This window comes from Cetorhinus maximus, chromosome 1, assembly GCF_964194155.1.
Source record: "Cetorhinus maximus chromosome 1, sCetMax3.hap1.1, whole genome shotgun sequence".
NCBI lineage: Eukaryota > Metazoa > Chordata > Chondrichthyes > Lamniformes > Cetorhinidae > Cetorhinus > Cetorhinus maximus.
Window position 1 is genome coordinate 141,755,354 of NC_135879.1, and position 24,555 is coordinate 141,779,908.

General features: G+C 42.2%; 1 protein-coding gene across 12 annotated transcripts in view; it reads right to left on the reverse strand.

The window, feature by feature from the left end:
• fryl (furry homolog, like) overlaps positions 1-24,555 on the reverse strand; it is a 594,162-nt gene that overhangs the window by 368,175 nt on the left and 201,432 nt on the right. For all 12 annotated transcript variants that reach the window (XM_078547597.1, XM_078547607.1, XM_078547572.1 and 9 more), the window contains one exon: positions 12,458-12,511. In XM_078547597.1, the coding sequence (XP_078403723.1) occupies positions 12,458-12,511 (54 nt within the window). The remainder of the gene's footprint in view (positions 1-12,457; positions 12,512-24,555) is intronic.

Consider the following 24,555-nt stretch of genomic DNA (forward strand, 5'->3'; position numbering starts at 1 on the left):
TATAAAAGACAAGGCTGAAGCATTTCCAACCATCTTCAGCTGTACATGCCAAGTGGATGACCCATCTCTGCCTCCTCAGAGGTTCGACCATCATAGCTGTCTATTTTCAGACAATTCAATCCAATGTGTTGTCAAGAAATGGCAGAAGATACTGGATACAGCAAAGGGTAGGGGCCCTGACAACATTCTGGCAAAAGTGCTGAAGTAGTCTTGCCCTTAGCTAAGCCATTCCAATACAACCACCACAACACTAGCATCTTCCTGGCAATGAATAAAATTGCCCACATATGTCCTGTCCACAAAAAGAGGACAAATCCAATCCGGCCAACTACCGCCCCATTAGTCAACTCTTGCCCACCAGCAAAATGATGGAAGGTGGCGCGTATTCAGCAATAACCTGCTCAGTGACGCTCAGTTTGAGTTTTGCCAGGGCCCTCAGCTCCAGACTTTACAGCCTTGGTCAAAACATGGACAAAAGAGCTGAATTCCAGAGGTGACATGAGAGTGCCTGCCCTTGACCTCAAGGCAGCAAATGAACGGGTGTGGCATCAAGGAGCTCTAGTAAAATTGAAGTCAATGGAAATTGGGGGAAACTTTCCATTGGTTGGTTCCACAAAGAATGGTTGTGGTTGTTGGAGGTCAATCATCTCAACTCCAGGACATCGCTGCAGGGGTTCTTCAGGGTAGTGTGCTAGGTCCAACCATCTTCAGCTGCTTCACAACTGACCTTTCCTGAACATCAGAAGCGGGAATAATCGCTGATGATTGATCAATGTTCAGTGCCATTTGGAATTCCTCAGATACTGAAGCAGTCTATGCCTGCAGGCAGCAAGGCCTGGGCAACATTCAGGCTTGGGATGATAAGTGGCAAGTAACATTCATGCCATACAGGTGCCAGGCAATGGCCATTTCCAACAAGAGAGCATCTAACCATTTCCCCTTGACATTCAATGGCATTATCATCGCTAGATCCTCTAACATCAACATCCTGGGGCTTACCATTAACCAGAAACTGAACTGGGTTGGCCATATAAATATTGTGGCTACAAAAGAAGGTCAGAGGCTGGGAATTCTGCAGCGAGTAACTCACCACCTAACACCGTCTGTTTCCAAAGGAATTTGATAAGGTGCTACATCAAAGGTTATTGCGGAAAATAAAAGCTCATGGTGTAGGGGTAACATATTGGCATGGATAGAAAATTGGATCGCTAACAAGAAACAGAGTGGCCATAAATAGGTTATTTTCTGGTTGGCAAGATGTAATGCTACAGGGAATCAGTGCTGGGGCCTGAACTTCTTACAATTTATATGAATGACTTGGATGAAGGGCCGAAGTCAAGGTTGCTAAATTTGCTGATGACACAAAGATAGGGAGGAAAGTAAGTTGTGAAGAGGACATAAGGAGGCTACAAATGGATATAGATAGATTAAGTGAGTGGACAAAGATCTGGCAAATGGAGTATAATGCGGGAAAATGTGAAATTGTCCATTTTAGCAGGAAGAATAAAAAAGCATATTATCTAAATGGTGAGAGATTACAGAGCTCTGAGATGCAGAGGGATCTGGGTGCCCTAGTGCATGAGTCGCAAAAGGCTAGTATGCAGGTACGGCAAGTAATTAGGAAAACTAACAGAATGTTATCGTTTATTGTGAGGGGAGTTGAATATAAAAGTAGGGAGGTTGTGCTTCAGTTAGCTATACAGGGCCTTGGTGAGACCACATTTGGAGTACTGTGCATAGTATTGGTCTCCTTATTTAAGAGAGGATATAAATGTGTTGGAAGCAGTTCAGAGAAGGTTTAATAAACTAATACCTGGAATGGACGTGTTGTCTTATGAGGAAAGGTTGAACAGGATAGGCTTGTATCCACTCCAGTTTAGAAGAGTAAGAGGCGACTTGATTGAAACCTTTAAGATCCTGAGGGGTCTTGACAGGGTGGATGTGGAAAGGATGCTTCCTCTTGTGGGAGAATCTAGAACCAGGGGTTCAGTGTTTAAGAATAAGGGGTTGCTCATTTAAGACAATGAGGAAAAATTTCTTCTCTCAGAGGGTCATGAGTCTTTGGAATTCTCTTCCTCAAAAGGCGGTGGAAGCAAAATCTTTGAATATTTTTAAGGCAGAGTTAGCTAGATTCTTGATTAGCAACAGGGTGAAAGGTTACTGGGGGTAGGCAGGAATGTGGAGTTGAGGTTAAAATCAGATCAGCCATGATTTTGTTGAAATGTGAGCAGGCTTGAGGAGCTGAGTGGCCTACTCCTGCTCCTAATTCATATGTTTGTGTGTATGTTCTCCAGAGCCAGTCTACCATCTACAAAGCACAAATCAGGAGCATAATGGAATACTCTCCGCTTGCTTGGGTAAGTGCAGCTCCAACAACACTCAAAACGCTTGACACCATACAAGACAAGGCAAGCTGCTGGATCGGCACCCCATCCGACGCCTCAACAAGAAACTTTTTCTCTTTCTCTCAAGTGCTAAGGAACGCAAGCTCCAACAACTCATCGACACCAACACCCATCTAGGACCCTCCACCCCTGCCTGTCCCTCCGTCCCCACCCCATCTTCCAATCCCAGCCCCGGCCGTGTATTCACTATACCCCCTGACCTTCCCCTCTCTGATGCTGAACTTTCAGTGCTCAGCAAAGGACTTAGTTTCATACCCTTACGCCCTCATCTCAATGAATTTCGGGCTCGGCACGATGCTGAACTCTTTTTCCGCCGTCTTTGTCTCCATGCTCACTTCTTTGGGCAGGAGTCCTCTCCCCGTTCAACGGATCCTTTTACACACCTCCAATATTCTCCCTCCACCTGGACCCCTCCCTCTGGATTCTTACCTTCTCTTGATCTTTTCATTGAGAACTGTCGGCATGACATTAGTCATCTCAAATTCTCTGCTCCTCTCACCCATTCTAATCTGTCTCTCTCTGAACTTACTGCACTCCATTCTCTCAGGTCCAACCCCAACATTGTCATCAAACCCGCTGACAAGGGTGGTGCTGTTGTTGTCTGGCGCACTGACCTCTACCTCGCGGAGGCTGAGCGTCAACTCACAGACACTTCCTCCTACCTCTCCCTGGACCATGACCCCACCACTGAACATCAAGCCATTGTTTCCAGGACTGTCACTGACCTCAGCTCCTCTGGAGATCTTCCTCCCACAGCTTCCAACCTGATAGTCGCCCAACCTCGGACGGCCCGCTTCTACCTCCTACCCAAAATCCACAAACAGAACTGTCCCGGCAGACCGATCGTGTCAGCCTGTTCCTGCCCCATGGAACTCATTTCTCGTTATCTTGACTCCCTTCTCTCTCCCCTTGTCCAGTCCCTTCCCACCTACATCCATGATTCCTCTGACACCTTACGTCACATCAACAATTTCCAGTTCCCAGGCCCCAACCGCCTCCTCTTCACCATGGACGTCCAATCCCTCTACACCTCCATCCCCCACCAGGATGGTCTGAGGGCGCTTAGCTTCTTCCTTGAACAGAGGTCCGAACAATCCCCATCCACCACTACTCTCCTCCGTCCGGGTGAACTTGTTCTCACACTGAACAATTTCTCCTTTAACTCCTCTCACTTCCTCCAAATAAAAGGTGTGGCTATGGGTACCCGCATGGGCCCCAGCTATGCCTGTCTCTTTATGGGGTACGTGGAACATTCCTTGTTCCAGTCCTACTCCGGCCCCCTCCCACAACTCTTTCTCCGGTACATCGATGATTACTTCGATGCTGCTTCATGCTCTCGTCGGGACCTGGAAAAATTTATTAATTTTGCTTCCAATTTCCTCCCCTCCATCATTTTCACATGGTCCATCTCTGACACTTCCCTTCCCTTCCTTGACCTCTCTGTCTCAATTTCTGGTGATAGACTGTCCACCAATATCCATTACAAGCCTACCGACTCCCACAGCTACCTCGACTACAGCTCCTCACACCCCGCTTCCTGTAAGGACTCCATCCCATTCTCTCAGTTCCTTCGCCTCCGTCGCATCTGTTCTGATGACGCTACCTTCAAAAATAGTTCCTCTGACATGTCCTCCTTCTTCCTTAACCGAGGTTTTCCACCCACGGTCGTTGACAGGGCCCTCAACCGTGTCCGGCCCATCTCCCGCGCATTCGCCCTCACGCCTTCTCCTCCCCCCCAGAAACATGACAGTGTCCCCCTTGTCCTCACTTATCATCCCACCAGCCTCCGCATTCAAAGGATCTTCCTCTGCCATTTCCGCCAACTCCAGCATGATGCCAACACCAAACACATCCTCCCTTCACCCCCCGGCGGCATTCCGTAGGGATCGTTCCCTCCGGGACACCCTGGTCCACTCCTCCATCACCTCCTACTCCTCAACCTCCACCTATGGCACCTCCCCATGCCCACGCAGAAGATGCAACACCTGCCCCTTCATTTCCTCTCTCCTCACCGTCCAAGGGTCCAAACACTCCTTTCAAGTGAAGCAGCATTTCACTTGCATTTCCCCTAACTTAGTCTTCTGCATTTGTTGCTCCCAATGCGGTCTCCTCTACATTGGAGAGACCAAGCGTAAACTGGGCGACCGATTTGCAGAACACCTGCGGTCTGTCCGCAAGAAAGACCCAAACCTCCCTGTCGCTTGCCATTTTAACACTGGAGTGTTAAGAAGGCTCTCTTGCCCACATGTCTGTCCTTGGCTTGCTGCATTGTTCCAGTGAAGCCCAATGCAAACTAGAGGAACAGCACCTCATCTTCCGACCACGCACTTTACAGCCTTCCGGACTGAATATTGAATTCAACTACTTTAGATCTTGAACTCCCTCCTCCATCCCCGCCCCCTTTCCGTTTCTTCCCCCTCCCTTTTGTTTTTTCCAATAATTTATATAGATTTTTCTTTTCCCACCTATTTCCATTATTTTTAAATCTATACCTGTAATGCCCTGTCAGTCTTTCCACCCCACCCCCACTAGAGCTGTACCTTGAGTGTCCTGCCATTCATTCTTAATTAGCACATTCTCTTAGATAATATCACCACCTTCAACACCTCTTTGTTCCTTTGTCTGTGGCATCTTTTGATTATCTGCTCCTATCACTGCTTGCTTGTCCCTACAACCACCTCCCCCCCCGCAACTTATCTCCCCCCACCCCCCCACCTTAAACCAGCTTATATTTCACCCTTCTCGTAATATTACTCAGTTCTGTTTAAGGGTTATGAGGACTCAAAACGTCAACTCTTTTCTTCTCCACCAATGCTGCCAGACCTGCTGAGTTTTTCCAGGTAATCATTAATCCTTTGTTGTTTAATGCTGATCAAAATGTTAATCGGAATAACCACATCAACATCACAAGAGCAAAGCTCGAATGGTTCATCTTCTAATGCCTCAATTTCCATCATTCAAGTCACCTAGATGGTTGCAGTTGCAATACACACATGAAGATTGATATCATCCCAAGAACAATTATTGTTAAAAAACGTAGCACTTTCTGGAGGTGGGCCGAAGGCAGCTGAGTTTTGTGCCTAGTCGGAGCTCATAGAAGATGGAGAAAGGGAAGTTGGTGAAAAGAGCATGGGAAAAGTTGAGCTTGGAGGTGACAAAAGCTTAAATGAGTTTCAGAGATAGTGGAGCTGAGATGCATATGAAGTTGAGTGATGTTTGAAAAGATATGGGCTAATAAAGGAAATTCAGCATGGATTTGTTAAAAGCAAATCGTGTTTGACTAACTTGATCAAGGTCTTTGATAAAGTAATGGAGAGGGTTGATGAGGGTAGTACAGTTGATGTTGTGTATATGAACTTTCAAAAGGCATTGAATTAAGTACCTCATAATAGGCTTGTCAGCAAAATTAAATCTCATTGGATTAAATGGGCAGTGAAGCAAGAATTCAAAATTGGCTAATGAACAGAAAACAGAGAGCAGGGATGAAAGGCTGTTTTTCAGACTGGAGGGAGGTATACAGTGGGGTTTCCCAGGGGTCAGCATTAGGTCAACAGCTTACACTTATATTGTGTCTTTAACATAATAAAACACCCCAAGGCACTTCACAGGAGCATTATAAAACAAAGTATGACACCAAACCACATAAGGAAATAGCAGGTCAGATGATCAAAAGTTTGGTCAAAGAGGTAGCTTTCAAGGAGTCTCTTAAAAGACAAAAGTGAAGTGGAGAGGTAGGGATTCAAACAGAGTTCCATGAAAGACGAGAATAGATTTGGGAGGTAACATGTTCAAAGACTCTGGAGAGGAAAGGGAGATTGGAGATGGAAGTTTGCAAGGGTGGTGGGGTCAAGGGTTTTTTTTTGAGGGAAGGGTTAATGGTGGCAGATTTAAAGGAGAGAGGGACAACACCTGAAGAGAGATAATTATTTACATTATCGGCTAATCTGGGGGTCAGGAGGAAAAGTTGTGTGATCAGCAGTTTAGTGGGGACAGGAGCTGGGTCTAATGGACAATATGAGCTCAGAGAGGACATGTGGGGAGACAGGAGAGAAACTAGACAAAGATAACACTTCAAAGCTAGGGCAGGATGAAGCATTACAGGAAGTTTGGCCAAGTGGACTAGCGGAAGGCAGAGTTGCGGCAGAGGCAGCTGATCAGATGGTCTTGATCTTAGTGATAAAGAAGTCCATGAGCTCCATGTACTTATTGTTGGGGTTGAGGATTTTAGTTGATGGTCTGCAGTAGGGAAAGAAGCCAGGGTTATTTGTTCTTTCCAGAATGATCCTTAAATAGTGAGCAGTTTTAGCAGGCAAGAGCAGGGCCCAGTAAGTGGTTTTAAGTGGTCCAGCCAGATCCAGCGTTTCATGGCTAAACCAGTTGTGCACCATATCCATTCAAGTATGCGTTCCTTGGACTTAAGGGAGAGGGTGTATGGGCCAGGCTAAAGGGAATGGTCATGTTGAGAGAGACTGATAAAGTCTTATAGGGGACTAGGACAAAGAAAGAGGTGTGTGTGTGGTTGAACAAATTAGTAGCTGCAGAAATGTTGTGGTGAATGGAGGGACAAAGGTATATCGATGAGATGTTGAAAATGCAATTGAAAGTAAATTGGGGAATAGCTTTTTCCAGATATGGATGGTAGAGTTGGGAAGGGGTATGTGGGTAGTGAGTAATACAAGGAAATGATCAGATATAGCCTTATCTGTAACTTATACCATGGTGCTAGAAAGACCATGTGTGATGGCAAAAATCAAGGGGGTAGCGTGAATACGGATTAAGGACTTTACACATACCTAGGGATTTAGGGAGAATAAGAGGGCGGTGAACTCAGAGAGGGAACATGATGAACTGAGTTGGAGACTGAAATCACTGAGGATGACACGTTCAGTGCAGGGGCAAAGGGAGGAAAGCAGTTTTGCTTATTTTGCTGATAATTTTATTGTAATTGGGAGGGCAGTAGCAAACAATGATTTTGAAAGGGAGGTGAGAGGGGTGAACAAGGTGATATGCTCAAAACAGTAGAAAGCACCAGAGGACATCAGGCATCATGCCAAGGCATGATCTGGTGATAAGTGCCACATTGTCACTATGGCACACTCAATGGGGAAAGTGGTGGAAGATGTAGCCAGTCAGGGAGGCCTAATTAAGTGACAAGGTATCATCAGTGATGTCAATGCAATCATCCACAGTAAGTTCATGGGTGGCAACGGCCTTGTCCACAACTGAAAGTACACTCTGGAGGGAAATGCGTAGAGGTTGGTGGCAGCTGATCCGCTGGCAGAGTTCACCGGGTCAGCCACGCGAGGGGTGAATTGGACAGACCACTGCTCTTTGTAATTATATTAATATCCTGGATTTGGGTATAGACAGCATAATTTCAAAGCTGCAGATGATACAGAACACAGAAATGTAGTAAACAATGTGAAGGATAGTAACAGGTTACATGAGGACATAGGCTGGTAAAATGGACAGACACATGGCAGATGATGTGATACACTTTGATATGAAGAATGAGGAAAGACAATACTAACTAAATGGTACAACCTTGAAAGGAGTGCAGGCTGAGACCCTCCTGGGGGTGAATTAATACTTATACATATGTTGTGCAGCAGGACAAGTTGAGAAGGTGGTTAAAAAACATGGGGATGAATTTTATGGTGGGGGTGAGTGGGGTGGCGACTTTTAAAAAAGGCTGCCCACAGAGATAATGTGCTGGGGACAACCTTAACAAGCTGAGTGGTACATCTACCCCCAGGGAAAGGAAGTCCCATCCTCAAGAGCTGCCAGCCAATCTGATTGGTCAGCAGCTGTGTAGTCCCAGCAGCACCAGAAGCGAGCAGTGGCAGCTGCTGGGACTACAAGCAGTCCTGAGTAAGAAAACAATATAGATACCAGACTAAGGCAAGTCTGGCATTTTTGGTGGGAAGGGTTCAGGGTCCCTGGAGGGGGCGAGAACGCGGAAAGGGGGCGAGGGGGAGGGCTCTGCATGCCAGCAGGAAGCACGGTGAGTGGGGTGATGCCCCTGATGGGCACATGGCACTAACCACCTCCACCCCCCAAAAGGAGCTACCCCCCACCCCTTCCTTCCCACCTTTTATCCCAAGATCGTGAAAGACCAGGTGGCGTCCTTTGTTCTACCTTCGCCTGCCCACCAAATCCACCAAATTATGGTGGTGGAAGCAGAATGAGGCCCTTATCTGTCTATTAATTGGCCAGTTAAGGGCCTCAATAGGCCTAAGGCTGGCAGGCACGATACCCGTCCACCATATTGTGGGGGACAGCTCGGGGGTGAGCAGGAAGGTTTCCCACCCTTTCTATTTTACATGCTACCCCTCATAACTACACCATTGGGGTGCAATAAAATGCCCCCCATGGTGTGATCCTTGGCTTTTTCCTTGGTTCTCCTAATAGAGGTAGAATACAAGGGGCCAGTGTCAGAGAAACAGACTATATGAAACAGGCTGTGGGGCTGGACGAAGTTTACAAGCTAGGGAAGAACAAGGCCATGAAGGGATTTCAACACAAGGACAAGAATTTTAAATTGGAAGCACTGGGGGTTTGGAGGCAATATAGGTCAAAAAGAACAGGTGCGATAGGTGAGCAGTCCTTGATAAAGTGTAGGAAGTGAGCATCAGATTTTTGGGTGAGCTGAAGTTTATGGAGGGTGGAAAGCCAGCTAAGAGGGGATTGGAACAGTAGAGTCTGGAAGTGACAAGCACATGAATGAGGGTTAAGGCAAGGGGAGAGTTAGGCAATTCTATGGAAATAGGGGTAGTATGTCTTTGTGATGGAAACGATGGGGATTCAGAAACTCAGTAGGGGGGTTGGCGGGGGTGGGGTGGTGGTGGGGGGGAGGGGGGGGTTAAATAAGACATTGAGGATGTGAACAGCCAGATTCAATTTGAGATAGGTATTAAGTAGGATGGATGGAATCAGTTGCAAAAGTACTGTGGCAAAGACCAAAGATGATAGCATAATTCTTCCCAATTGGAAGTAATTGTGACTCATCCAAGACTGGGTATCAGGTAAGAGGTTTGACAACACAGGAGCATAGAGGGGTCAAAAGAGCTGGTGAAGAAATAAGAGCTGGAAGAGGAGGCGTCTAAGGATAGATCCTTAGGAAACTTAAAAGATAACTGCAGGGATGGAAAGAGAAACTATTCAGTGTTGTGACAGGAGCACAAACCTGATCTGAGTTTTTCAAATATGGAACAGTGGCAAAGAAAGGCATGGATTAAGGAGCAGATAACACTTCAAGGACTTTGGATGGAAAAGAAGGATGGGGATGGGGCAGTAGCTTACTAGAACAGAAGAGTCAAGGGATTTTTCTGAGCATGTGTTGCCTGTGTTGACGGGGGGGGGGGGACAGTACATGAGGAAACGGAACCATTTACAATATCACCATGCATGGAAGCCAGGGAGGAATACTTGGTGGTCAACAGTTTAATAGGATTGGAGTTGAGTTAACAAGAATTAGGACCTATAGGCAAGGTATATTCAGAGAGGGCCTAACAGAAGGGGAGAAACTGGAGAAGGATGCAGGTTAGGGCAGGGGGAACCCAGAGGAAGGTTTGACTTCGTGGACAAGGCAGCTGAATGGATTGTCTCAATCTTAACAACAAGGTCCACTTGTTAGACCTGAACATAGAGAGGGCAAAGAGAGGTTTAAGGAAACAGTTTGCAGTGCTAAAGAGAGACTGGCAGTTGTGGTATTGTCACTGGGCTGGTAATTAGACACTCAGGGTAATGCTCTGGGGACCAAGGTTCAATTCCCACCACTGCAGATAGTGAAATTTGAAATCAATAAAAATCTGGAATTAAAAGTCTAATGATGACCATGAAACCATTGTCGATTGTTGTAAAAACCCATCTGGTTCACTAATGTCCTTTAAGGAAGGAAATCTGCTGTCCTTACCTGGTCTGGCCTACATGTGACTCCTGACCCACATGCCCTCTGAAATGGCCTAGCAAGCCACTCATTTAGCTCACCACCACTTTCTCAAGGGCAATTAGGGATGGGCATAAATGCCAGTGATGCCCACTTCCCATGAATAAATAAAAATAACAAGTCAATTTAGTTCTGGTGAAGAGTCATACACACTCAAAACGTTAACTGCATTCCTCTCCGCAGATGCCGTCAGACCTGCTGAGTTTTTCCATGTATTTTTGCTTTTGTTTCGGATTTCCAGCATCCGCAGTTTTTTGCTTTTATCTTAAGTCAATTTAGCTTTCCAGAGTGAGCCTGAAGTAGTGGGTGATATTGGCAGGAAAGAGACACCCAACGTTATGGTGTTGTGTTTCTGCAGGTGCCCTCAAAAATAGAACTGCCAAAATCCATTCTGTTCCATTTGTCTGCTTCAAAAACTCCAAGGAGCATCAAGTGTTTTTGATTGAGTAAAAAAAAAACTCAAGGATGAGTTTCAACTTGTTCTATCTGAACCAGTCATGCATTACTCAAATATAGCCTTTTGTTCTACAAATTGAATATATTAATATTTTAAGAAGCAATCTTTGAATGGATGAATTGTGTAATACCCTTTTTCATACTCAATTTTCTTTCAGTTTGGTTACTTTACACTGTCAAACTTATTAACTTTTCATGGCTATGATGCAATTTACTAAATTCTTACTACAGAAAGTTTTCAAGTTTGCTTAAACAGAAACAACAACAAGGTCTGGAATGCACTGCCTGAGCATGTGGAAGAGGAAGGAATGTGCAGAGTTATAGGGAGAAGGCGGGGGGATAGCACTAGGTGAACTGCTAATTCGGCGAGCCAGTGCAGACACAATGGACTAAATGGCCTCCTTTAGCGCTGTAACAATTCTGTGATTCTGTAAGCGCACTGCTCAGTTACAATTGCACGTGAAAGCCCTGGTATCACTCTCCTTCTATATTGAGTTAATGAGTCTCAGGTGAAGTAAAGGTCATGATAAATGGCTTCAGAATTCCTGTAATATGAAGGGGTGGAAGAACAAGTCAGAACAAGCTCCTGTTCTGACCAACATCCCACTGACTTCACATGTGCAAACAAGGTCAAGTGATGTTTCGCACCCAACACTAACTAACATTTCAAATCATGAAGGTTGTAGCACAAAATCAGGTCATTTAGCCCATCAAGTCTGGGAGAAAGACACACACAAACCAAAACACAAGAGCACATTTAAATTCAAATACCTACTCAAATAACTCCAAAGACCCGAGTATATGCTGACACTCACCTTCCTACCTTACCAGGCAGCGCCATTCCAGATTCTGCCAATACCCTCTCTCCTTCAATACAATCCATTTCTTCTCACTCTTCCAAACATGTCAATCCTACCCATGAAAAGATTTCACCTGACTTCACTCTTCTCAACCTCACTCCTAATGCTAAAGACAGCCATTCTGCCATTTATACACTGTAGGAGAGACTTTATGTTCCCTGAGAATACCCAATGTACAGAGCCCATAATTACTGCCATTAAGCTTTAAAAGTAACATTGAGAGGAAGGGGGCTAGGGCCAGTCTAGTAGCAATCAGGCTTGAGCAGGAGCTGAAGCAGGATCAAGGGAAGAGGTACCCAGTCTGTTGAGTTTTGTCAGCAAATCATAACATGCTCACTGGACATCAAGGTAAAATGCTGTCAGCTGCCATATATGTAGACAGTTGTGGTAGGAACCAAGACATCAAAACACACACTTCTTGATGTATGTGAAAAATGGAAATTAATGAATAACAAAATGGTTCATTACACTTGGCATTTTGAAGCAATATTCAGACATTCCAGTAATACTTCCTCTATACTACAGGAATGACTGCATCATTTTCCATACTAAGTTAAGATACTGTAGCACTTACAGCTTGAATACTAATTGGATTTAATCAAAGAGGAAAAAATAATTTTGGACAGTACAAATTAGATACCAACATATTGCATTTTCCCAAGTATCAGAATAAATTACGAAGTTTATATGATCACGCATACCAGATCGTAATGTAGAAAATGTTGGTTTTGGGAGTATGGGAATATTCCCTTGGTGTGACAAAGATAATAATACATCAGCTTTCTTACCTGATCGAACTGCAAATCTTCACCTCTTTGCAATGATCTGGACAATGGTTTCTCCTAAAATACAAATAATGAGAAAAGAAAATTGTGACTACACTGTGGCTTTCAAATAATAAAAATAACTCTCCATCAATAGTACTTGAGGCTATCGACCTTAAACTACAAAAATGGAGTCATCTCATCAGCAGTTCTCACAAAAAAAGATCCAACTGTGCTAAGGAAATTACTCCCAAGCTTTTTAAACAAACAAATAACTATGACAACTTACCACTGTAACAAGGGACCAAATCAACAAAATACTGTCCAGGGAGACAGAAGCAGAGTTAAGGTTTCAGATCAATCACTTTTCATCAGAACTGGGAAAAGTTAGAAATTGAATAGGCTTTAAGCAAGTGAAAGTGGGGGGTGGGGGGATGGTGTGGAGAGGGTGGATAAAGAACATTTAATCTCTCCTGCTTTCCACCCTATTATAGACCTTCCCTTTTGATCCTGTCCCACCATCGTCCCTTCCATTTGTTTTAAATCTATTACATTTTTTACATTTTCAGTTCTAATAAAATATCAACCTGAAAGGTGAACTCTTGTTTCTCTCCCAGAAATGCTGCCTGACCTACTGGTGTTTCCAGCATTTTCTGTTTTTATTTCAGATTTCCAGTCTCTCCAGTATTTTGTTTTTCTGACTGTCATGACTGTCAGCATTTGTATAAGAATTAAATATTGTCAATTTTAGATTGTAGCAATGATAAAACCAGCAGGCAGGGGCTTCTTTTAAGCACTCTGCTGTTGTGCCTTCCAGGACTAGGAAAAGTTGTGCTTAGCTGACACCTCACTGCCTGAAGTACCAATTAGGACCCCTAACTAAAAGATCAATTCAACAGAAATAAATGCATTCTCAAGGATGAAAGGGCCTTCCCTCCATACTGTTCAACAGATTTTGGCCAAGAACTTTGGAGGTGTAGCAGTGAGGAGACAATTGACTGCAACTGGACAGATAGGCTAGCAACATAGGCAGACAAGTGGCAGACTGAATTCAATGCAGAGAAGCATGAGGTGATGCATTTGCACTGGAGGGATAAGGAGAGGCAATATAAACTAAATTGCACAGTTCCAAAGAACGTATAGATACAGAGGGTCCTCGAGGTTCATGTGCATAGGTCCTTGAAGGTGACATGGCATACTGAGGTATTGAGTAAAAAAACAGGGAAGTTATGCTGAACCTTTATAAAGCTGTTTGGGGCACATCTAGAGTACTATATCGTGTCCAGTTCTGGCCACCAGACTTTAGGAACAGTGTGAAGGCCTTGATAGGGTGCAGAGGAGATTTACCAAAACATTTCCAGGGATTGGAGATTTTAGCTACCAAGTTAGGTTGGAGAAGCTGTGGTTGTTCTTGGAGCAAAGAAGATTGGGAGTTTTTATAGACGTGTACAAGATTATTACAGGTTTAGATAGAAAAAGAAAAAGTTGTTCCTGTTAGCTAATGGTACAAGGACACAGGTCTGAGGTTTTGGGCAAGAGATGCAGGGGGATATGAAGAAGAACTTTTTCTTTTAATGCAGTGAGTGGTAATGACCTGGAACGCACTAACTACGAGAGTGGCATGGGCACTTGAGAGAAATAAACTTGCAAGGCATGGGATTGAATGGGTTGCTCTACAGAGAGTCTGTATGGACTCAATGGGCCAAATGGCTTCCTTCTCTGTTGCAATGGCTCAAGAGGTTTAAAGGAATCATAGTGGAGCTCAAAAAAAAGAGAACATGGATTAGTCAGTGTTTCCAATGTAGCATAGTCAAAAAAGTTATACCTTCTTGAATTCAATGTCGCTTTTTATTCTGATTGAGGGCATTTGTGGATTTTATATCTGAAAAGTCAGCTGAAATCGTTAGGCATAATTAATAAGAGTATAGAAGGCTGACTGTTATCTGCCTTTCTTCCAGGATAACTCAAACATTCATGACAATCTGTCTTTTGAAGCTTTGTGTAGGAAGTGCAATAGAAGTTAAATAACTTGGTCATTGGCAGGGTGAGGGTGGGGGGCTTGGAATATACTCGTAGTGGCCACCTGCTGATTCAATGGCCTGACTATAGAATGGGTAAAGCATGAATTAGACCACCTGGAATGATGGATATTACTGCTGGAACAACCCATGAAGATGACTTTGACGGAAGCTGGCTAATTGCTGATCAATGTGTATTATGGCCAAAAAAATGCAGAAATGAACACACCTCCAAGAACTATTATCATAGACATTTAGGAATAAATTTCTTTTCATAGAATTATCAGACAGGCTGCAAAATGTACTGCTTAACTGCTAAGCAAAGCAACTATGTAAGTTGAGGCAGGATGATTATCATTTAAGCCAACAGAGGAAGAACTAATGAATGTCAGATGTCTCAAAAGGCTGGCTATAAGAGACATTTTTTTTAAAAAGGACGGTGTTCATAATTCTGTTTTTCCACCCACCCTCAAAAAAGGGATAACAGCTTATTCACTTGTATGTATATGATGAACAAATGAAGGAGAAGCTATACTTGATGTAAGGTCACACAAATTAAAATAATAAACTGATTCTGTGAAATTACAGCAGGAAAGCAGGCAATTTGATGCATTATGTCTGTATATTCTTTATTCCACTTCCCTCCTTTTTGTCAATATCCTTTTCAAATTTTTCTTTCTCTGCCTCAGTAACTGCTAGTAAATCCTTGCATGTTTTAAGAACCTTGTGTGAAAAATTTCTGCCCATTTGATGCATAACATACGATGCATTATACATGAGCATGTGAAATTGCCAGTGTTAGAAAAATAGCAATAGGGTTTTTGTTTAATCCCTGGGCTGTCTACAAATCACCTACATCTTTGGCAGGAAAAGATACTCTGTGGCCCAAATTGAGAGTGTTCAATTGAGACATCGAATTACAGAAATTACAACACCGAAACCAACTATTCAGTACCACCAGTATTCCGTGGTATCTGTCCTGTTTCCAAATTCCCTAATTTTCCTTTCTTACAACCACCTACCTTCACTGATTCTTAAACGCTAACTGCTTCATTCACTAACTTTGAAACATTCTACAAATAAACTACAATACAGGAACAACATGGAGATACTGAACACAACTAAAATTTTGCAGCTGAGGTACAAAACTTTACACGCTACTCTTTTTCCTGTACCCGAGTTATCTCCCTATCCCTACAGTTATAACTGCTTTAATATCATGTCACTTTAATTTTCATAGAAGTTATCCAGCATTTTAATCAAATGCCTTCTGGAAATTCATATATACAACATCCACTGCCTTGTTTTTCTGCATAGCCTCTGCAATTTAATCAAAAAAAGTGATGTACAACCCCTTCCTTATAAATCTATACTAATACTCTCAAATCAGCCAAAATATTCACTAATTTCTATGTGTTTCTACAACTGAAGCAAGGCTACCTGGCCACTAATTTCCTGGGCTTATCATTTTTTTCCTTATTTGAACAGGACTCAGGAATCTGAGCACTGATGGGAAAAGATTAAAAAAATACATATATATCAACGTATACATGGTACAATATAATAACGCATGTCAATTCAGGCAATTAGGATGCTTTGACATAGTATCAGCCTATGCCCTAGACATCAATAGTATGAGTTACATCATGCTCCTTCTACACTACCAAACCATAGAAGTGCACTTCACAGCATTTCCATTTCTCACACTTCCGTCCTTGAAGCCTCTTAATTAAACTGATAATTTAAAGCTGATTTTTAAAAATTCTTTCATGGGATGTGGGTGTCGCCGGCAAGGCCAGCATTTGTTGCCCATCCTGAATTGCCCTTGGACTGAGTGGCTTGCTAGGCCATTTCAGTGGGCAGTTAAAAGTCAACCACATTGCTGTGGATCTGCAGTCACATACAGCCAGCGCCGGTAAGGATGGCAAATTTCCGTCTCTAAAGGACATTAGTAAACCAGGTGGGTTTTTACAACAACCTATGACATTCACATGATCACTATTACTGAGGCTAGCTTTATATTCCAGATTGTGTTGACGGAATTCAAATTCTACCAGCTGCTGTGGTGGGATCTCAGCACATGTCCCCAGAGAGTTAGCCTGGGCCTTTGGCTTACTAGTTCAATGACATTACAACTAGACCACCATCTCCCTGAACAGTTCGGGAGAATGGACTCATGTCAACTAAGAACTAGATCGTGACTGCCATTATTTATTTCACTTAGATTTTAACTGCGTCCAGGGAGGGGGACCGGCCTCATTTGTTTCTGGGATGGATTGAAAGTCTGGTCCCCAAAGTAAGGTATAAACATTCAAAACCACTCTACCACTTAAGAACAATATTCTAAATAATTAGCTCTCAGACAAAGTTGTCAGTAGTCCTCAAGTGACTGATGGATTAAAATTTATAATCTATAGTGCATGATTAAGATGAAACAGCCCTGTCTTTCATAAACAGTACTTCATATCAGTCAACTACAAACTAGCATTAATAACTAATGGAGACATAAGTCTGCCAGATTGCTCCACATTACTAGCTAGAGAAAGGATGGTAAAAAGAGGCTAGCATACGCAGTTAACATTGGGTGTGGGCATGTGTAAAGGCTTTCAAATAAGTGCTAATATTCAAACCTGAAACCTCAGAAATCATTGATATTAGTTAAGTCCTATTCAGTAAATAACAAATTTTAGGATCGTAATAGTACTTTCAAGGTTTTATGGAAAACATATTCACTCGAAATACATTACCCCATAGCATTTTATTTGTCAATAATTACTTTAAGGGAAATAAAAAATCAAAGGAAGCTTTCAACCTCACTGTTAACCACCCGGACAATTTTTGTGTCATCCGCAAACTTACTAAACCTACCCCCCACATAGTCATCTATGTCGTTTATATAAGTGACAAATAATAGGAGACCGAGCACAGATCCCTGTGGTACGCCACTGGACACTGGCTTCCAGTCACTAAAGTATCCTTCTGTCATCACCCTCTGCCTCCTACAACTAAGCCAATTTTGAATCCACCTTATCAAATTACCCTGTATCCCATGTGCATTTGCCTTCTTTATAAATCTCCCATGTGGGACCTTGTCAAAGACTTTGCTGAAATCCAAATAAACTACATCAACTGCACTTCCCTCATCTACACACCTGGTCACCTCCTCAAAAAATTCCATCAAATTTGTTAGGCATGACCTCCCTCTGACAAAGCCATGCTGACTATCCCTGATCAAACCTTGCCTCTCCAACTGGAGATAGATTCTCTCCTTCAGAAATTTCTCCAACAGTTTCCCTACCACTGATGTGAGACTCACTGGCCTGTAGTTTCCTGGCTTATCTCCACAACCCTTCTTAAATAGCGGAACCACATTAGCTGTTCTCCAGTCCTCTGGCACCTCTCTGTGGCCAGAGAGGAATTAAAAATTCGGGTCAGAGCCCCTGCGATCTCCTCCCTTGCCTCCCTCAGCAGTCTGGGACACAAATCATCGAGACCTGGAGTTTTGTCCACTTTTAAGCCTGCCAACACCTCCAATACCTTGTCACTCCCTATATCAATTTGCTTAAGAACCTCGCAGTCTCTCTCCCCGAGTTCTATACCTTCATCCTCATTCTCTTGGGAGAAGACGGACGTGAAGAATTCGTTCAACACTCTACCAATGTCCTCTGGCTCCACCCATAGATTGCCCCCTTGGTCCCTAATGGGCCCTACTCTTTCCCTGGTTATCTTCTTCCCATTGATATACTTATAGAATATCTTGGGATTTTCCCTACTTTTACCAGCCAGGGCTTTCTCATATCCCCTCTTTGCTCTCCTTATTGCTTTCTTAAGCTCCACCCTTCACTTTCTGTACTCCACTAATGCCTCTACTGATTTGCTTCCCTTGTACCTGCTAAAAGCCTCTCTTTTCCTTCTCATCGTAACCTGAATATCTCTGGTCATCCATGGTTCTCTGGGCTTGTTACTCCTTCCTATCACCCTAGAGGGAACATGTTGAGCCTGTACCCTCCCCATTTCCTTTTTGAATGCCCCCACTGTTCCTCTGTAGATTTCCCCACAAGTAACTGTTCCCAGTCTACCTTGGCCAGATCCTGCCTTATGTTACTAAAATCCACTCTCCCCCAATCCAAAACATTTTTTGCAACTTGTCGATTTCTTTGTCCATAACAAGCTTAAATTGTACAATGCTGTGGTCGCTATCACTAAAATGCACGCCCACCACCACCTTAGCCACCTGTCTGGCTTCATTCCCCAGAATTAGGTCCAGCAATGCACTGTCCCTTGTCGGACCCTCTACATATTGACCTAAAAAGTTCTCCTGTTCACATTTCAAGAAATCCATTCCATCCAAGCCCTTAACACTATGTCTATCCCAATTAATGTTGGGAAAGTTGAAATCACCTAATATAATTACCCTTATTGTTATTGTTTTTACACACCTCCACAAATTGTGCACATATTTGCTCCTCAATTTCCCACTGACTATCTCGGGGTCAATAATAAACACCTAATAATGTGGTTGTCCCTTTTTTATTCCTAAGCTCTACCCACAAAGCTTCATTCGATGCCCCATCCAAGGTATCATCTCTCCTTACTGCAGTAACTGACTCCTTAACTAATAATGCAATGCCTTCTCCTCTTTTACCCCCTCCCCTATCTTGCCTGAAGATTCTATATCCCGGAATGTTGAGCTGCCAATCCTGCCCCTCCCTCAACTACATCTCAGTGATGGCTGCTATATCACAAATCCACGTGTCAATCCTCACCCTTAACTCATCCGTTTTACCTGTAATACTCCTGGCATTAAAGTAGAGGCCATCCAGCCTTGCCTTACTCCCTTGAAACTTAATGCAGCTGTGCTCCCTCTGACTTGATTGTTTTACTGTATTATGATGTGTCCCTATTCTGCTAACATTCTGTGTCCCCTCCCCCTGCCAAATTAGTTTAAACTCCTCCCAACAGCACTAGCAAACCCGCCCGCAAGGATGTTAGTCCTGCTCTGGTTCAGATGTAGACCGTCCCGCTTGTACAGGTCCCACTTTCCCCAGAAACGGTCCCAGTGATCCACGAATCTAAAACCCTCCCTCCTGCACCAACTCTTAAGCCACGTATTCATCTGCGCTATTCTCCTATTTCTGAGCTCACTAGCATGTGACACTGGGAGTAATACAGAGATTACAACCAGAGAGGTCTTGCTTTTTAGTCTACTGCCTAACTCCCTGAATTCTTGATGCAAGGCCTCATCCCTCTTTCTACCCATGTCATTGGTACATTTACCAACTAAACTCATTTAGTTTAAAACCCTACAGATAATACCTTTATCAGTATGCAACGAGGAAGTTTATTTTCCAATTTCAGTAGAAATGCCATATGAAAAGAACATTAAGAAAAGTCCATCACTTGTGCAAATATTAATGAAAAGCTGATATTCCATTTTGTCAAAGTCAACTTCATATTTTTTCTGAATATTCTGTTTAGGTACAGCTTTTCAAATCAATGGAAGCAGCAAAAGGAATAATTGTGTGGAATAATCAAGGTTCATGCAGTATGAAATCAAGGATTGTGCTGCAGTCACTGAATTCTATTGGTCAATTATTCTGAATGAAAATAATTATACATCACCATTAATGCCAGTACTTGTTTACAAGCATGAAGGTCACAAAAAGATGACTATGCACTCTGTGATGCAGCAATTACTCATAATAATCTTCTCAAGGTAGTTTATAATTATGTAGCCTCAAGAAATCCTTCACAAAATTAGCAAGTTGTTCAAGAAAGCCAGCAGTGAAAAGGATAATTGCAAAAAGTGCATGCTTGGATTATTAATTTATCCTATACAGGCATAGATCATGGGATACTTTCCAATAGGCCAATTAATATTTATGTTTATTGATGTAGATTCAGAAGCATGTTGTTCCCAATGGTGCTCATGAGGAACAATTTTATTTTACCACATTTGGTTGTAGTTTTCTTGGTTCAATGTCATTAGTATGTTGCAATTTGCAAAAAAATCTCCACCATCTACATAAAGTAAGAGGTTCATATTTATGGTCCTTTTTCTCAACATCTATTGTTCGCAGAAAATAAAGAGTAAGTTAACTAGTACAAATAAATTATTTCATAAAAGCAAGCAATATTGCCAAAAGCTCACTCCAGCAATATGCCATGTGCTGTATTTTATTGGGTCCTCCCAACAGCCAGCCTGAGCAAATCAAGTAATTTTGCGCTTTGATATTAATTGGCTATACCTTTAGATATTCTGTTTTTTATTGAGTGAGCAAGAAAATTTGTCATTCTTAGATAACTCACCTGAAGGGAGAGGACAAACAAGAAAACTGTCTGAAAAGTAGTACCATTTTACATGACTTAAAGGCATTTCTTAGTGTGGTGATAATGTTCCACCGTAGGTACTGAGACAGCAGCACCAGCAGCACTAGAAAATACAAGGAGGAGGATCTAGGCATTTTGTTGTAAATTTTTGAAGGCAGAACCTAGTGAGTTATGGCTTCTTCAGCAGCTCAGCCATCATGATATTATTCTTTTCTGAATATCAATAGGTTCAACCACTATGGGCATCTCTGTCAAGTCCAATACTATCACAATGGTATTACCCCACAAACATTTGTAAATGTAGCTGGTAGGCTGGAAGTTGAGGGGGGTAATAATTTATTCAGCAGCGTTTAAATTATAGTTTTCTTTAAATCATTCATGGGATGTGAATATTGCTGCTAAGGTCCAACTCCTTGTTGCCCTTGAGAAGATGGGTGTGAGCTTCTTTCTTGAGCCATTGCAGTTCATGTGGTGAAGGTGCTCCCACAGTGCCTTTAGGTAGGGAGTTCCAGGCATCTGACCCTGCGACAAGATATTTCAAAGTCAGAATAGTGTATGATTTAGAGGGAGCTTGCAGGTGATAGTTTGCCCATGTATTTTCTGCTCTTGTTCTTCTAAGTGGTAAAGGTTGTGGGTTTGGAAGGTGCAGTCGAAGAAGCCTTGGCTAGTTGCTGCAGTATGTTACAAATGAAGCCACAAGATTCCATGGCTTAAAATATAAGCATTTTTACTGTACAAGAGTAAAACAAAGCAAGCATTAAGTAATATTTTGGGTAACCACCTATATTCTAAAATGCAGAATCAACCTAAGTTAAACATGAATTAACAGGTAAATTGCAGTTTAACATAAACTACAATTACATATTAAATGGCAGAAACAAACAAGACAGGTCTTACGAATTGGCTCAGCAATCCACTCAGATTTTGGTGACCATATTCAGTCACAAAGTCCTTCAAACTCTGTCTTCCTTGCAAGGAATTTCAGCTCCTCTTTTTCTGGGACTTTAGCCTGATCCCCAGCTGACAACAGTGCAAAACCAACCTAAGTTCCATAGGCACAGTCTACACCAAAAATGGCAGACATCTGCAGAAACTTCTCAACTTTGTTTACAATGGGCTGGATGGCATAGGTCCACCAATATTATCTTCATGTAACAGAAACAACTGCAACAACTGTGTCTTTGCTTCCAGATCTAGCCTCTATCTTCTTTAGTCCATCTGTACTGCACTACTGGACTCATCATCTACTGAGTTCTGTCTCCTTTTATATAATTTCAACCAGAAGTTTTTATTTCCAATCTGAGTTTCATTCTTAGTTTCCTTAGAAACTTAGAGGGCTATTTGCCCTTTTCAATTAGGGTCTGTCTCAAAAAATACGAGCTTTGAAACTACAGATTCAATCACAAGCGCATCTTGTAGATGGTACACACTGTGCGCTGGTGATGGTGAGAGTGAATATTTAAAGAGGATAGATAAGCTGTCCTGCATGGTGTTGAGCATCTCAAGTATTGTTGGAGTTAAAATCATCTTGCAAGTGATGTGTATCCCATTAAACTCCCGACGGGTGCCTTGTAAATGGTGGACAGGCTTTGAGGGGTCAGGAGTTGAGTCACTTGCCACAGAACACTCTGCTTCTGACCTGCTCTTGTAGCCACAATATTTATGTTAAGTTTCTGATGAATGGTAACTCCCAGGATGTTGATGGTGGGGTTTATGGTGATGGTAATACTATTGAATGTCACGGGGGGGGGGCAGTTAGACTCTCTCTTGCTGGGATGGTCATTGCCTGGCATTTGTATGACATGAATATTACATGCATATATTGAATATCAGAGGTTAGAGATGGGTCAAGTAAAAATATTTTGATTGCTGAAATCATGGTATCTGCACAAGCTTATGTAACTATGGTAATCCTCTTTATTAAATAATTTATAATTTAAGCTGCCCTCCCTCATACCACATGTTCAGTTACAATTATGTAATTTTTGTTACAACCATTTCTTCTTGATTACTATAATGTACATTGGTCAGCCATCAAACTAAACATGACAACTACCATGTGGCTATACCAAGTATAACATCTCAATAGCAAAACTATGTAAAATTGTTCTATGTCAGTCTTGGAAACAAAATAAAACAATTTGATGTTAACATGCATTGAGAAATATACACATTCGGTCATATTGTGTATTTGCATTTGGAGAAAGAAGAGAAATTCAACAAGTCCATTGTGTACCCTCTTCGCAATTGTAATTTGGTCACAATTGGGAGTAACTCACTTCAAATGCCTGGACTTTACCAGCTTTTCAAGTCACCAGCACCTGGGCCTTTTGAACACCCTTGCAGCATTGGCAGTGATTGAGGAATCCATATGAAAATGTCAGTCAAAACCTTACTATCGAAATGCACATCTGGTCATCAGTCTAATTTTTTCATTAAAATACTGAATTAGAATTCAACTATTGAAAATAAAAGACTCTCACAATCAAGAGCATACCATCAAAAGTTGGAAAAACTACACTTGGCAAATAGCCAATATTATTTATGCTTTCCAGGTTTGGTGAAGTGAAAAATAAAGTCACTCAGGAGCCTGCAACTAACATCAGCATTTTCCACAATGACTGCTTCTTAATACTAAATTATCAATATTGCATATGTAGAAGCTTTGAATTTGGCATGATAAAAGGTGCCTATTTAGCTTGGGTCACATTCGTAAAAAAAATCTGCCCTCATCTTCAACCGCCTGTAATGGCACACTTTGCTTAATTTTCACTGCTTGGATCTTCAGTTCAGGGTGGTTCTTAGCAGGACTTATGCCCGAACAATTAATGATAGTGAGATGCCAAGGTATCATCTTGTTCATTAACGTCTTGGGCCTTCTATTAAATATAACTTTAATCTAAGTGGCCAAAAATTGACCCGATTGCAAGATGGTTCTGGTCTAGGACTGTCACAGAAAAATATTTTGTGGAAGTATTTTGGATCATCAAAACATTGAAAAAAGCATAATATAAATGCAAATTTGTTATTTTAATATTCATAGAAAAAATAATGACAGGCAAAATGTTCATCTAGGTATTGTTTATGTTTGAAGTCCTGAGTGCAAAGCATTTTGGGAGGTCTGAATATTGTGAAAAACACATTATAAACAAATTAGTTATTTTATTATTCAGAGAAATCAAAAGGGGTAAAATCTTAATCTAGGTATTGCTTATCTTTGAAATTTATTTTCAGATAATGCAAAGTTCCCAAAATTAGCCATCATAAAAATAGTTATGTAACAACCTACATTTATATAGCACTTTCAACAGAGTAAAATCTTCCAATGAACTTCCAGAAGCATCAGTCAAAATTCCGACAATGAGCACACAAAGTAGTAGCTAGGAGAGATAATCAAAAGCTTGATTAGAGGTAGGTTTTCACAGCCAACAGAGGAGAGAGAGGGGAAGAAAACCAGAAAGGTTTAGGAAGGGAATTCCAGACCTTTGGGCCAAAACAGCATGGCCATCACTGCTGGAATAAAAATAATCAGAAATGTGCAAGAGGTCAGAATTGGAGAAATGCAGATTTCCATCGGTTGTAGAGTTGGAGGAGGTTTCAAAGATAGGGAGGAGAGAGGCTACTGGGAATTTGAAAACAAGAAAGAGAATTTAAAATTGACTCCTGGTTTGGCAATGCCTCAATGTGAGTCAGCAAGTATGGCGTGATAGGGAATCAGGACTTGATGCAAGTTACAAGAAGAGCAGAATAGATTTGGATGAGCTCAAATTTACA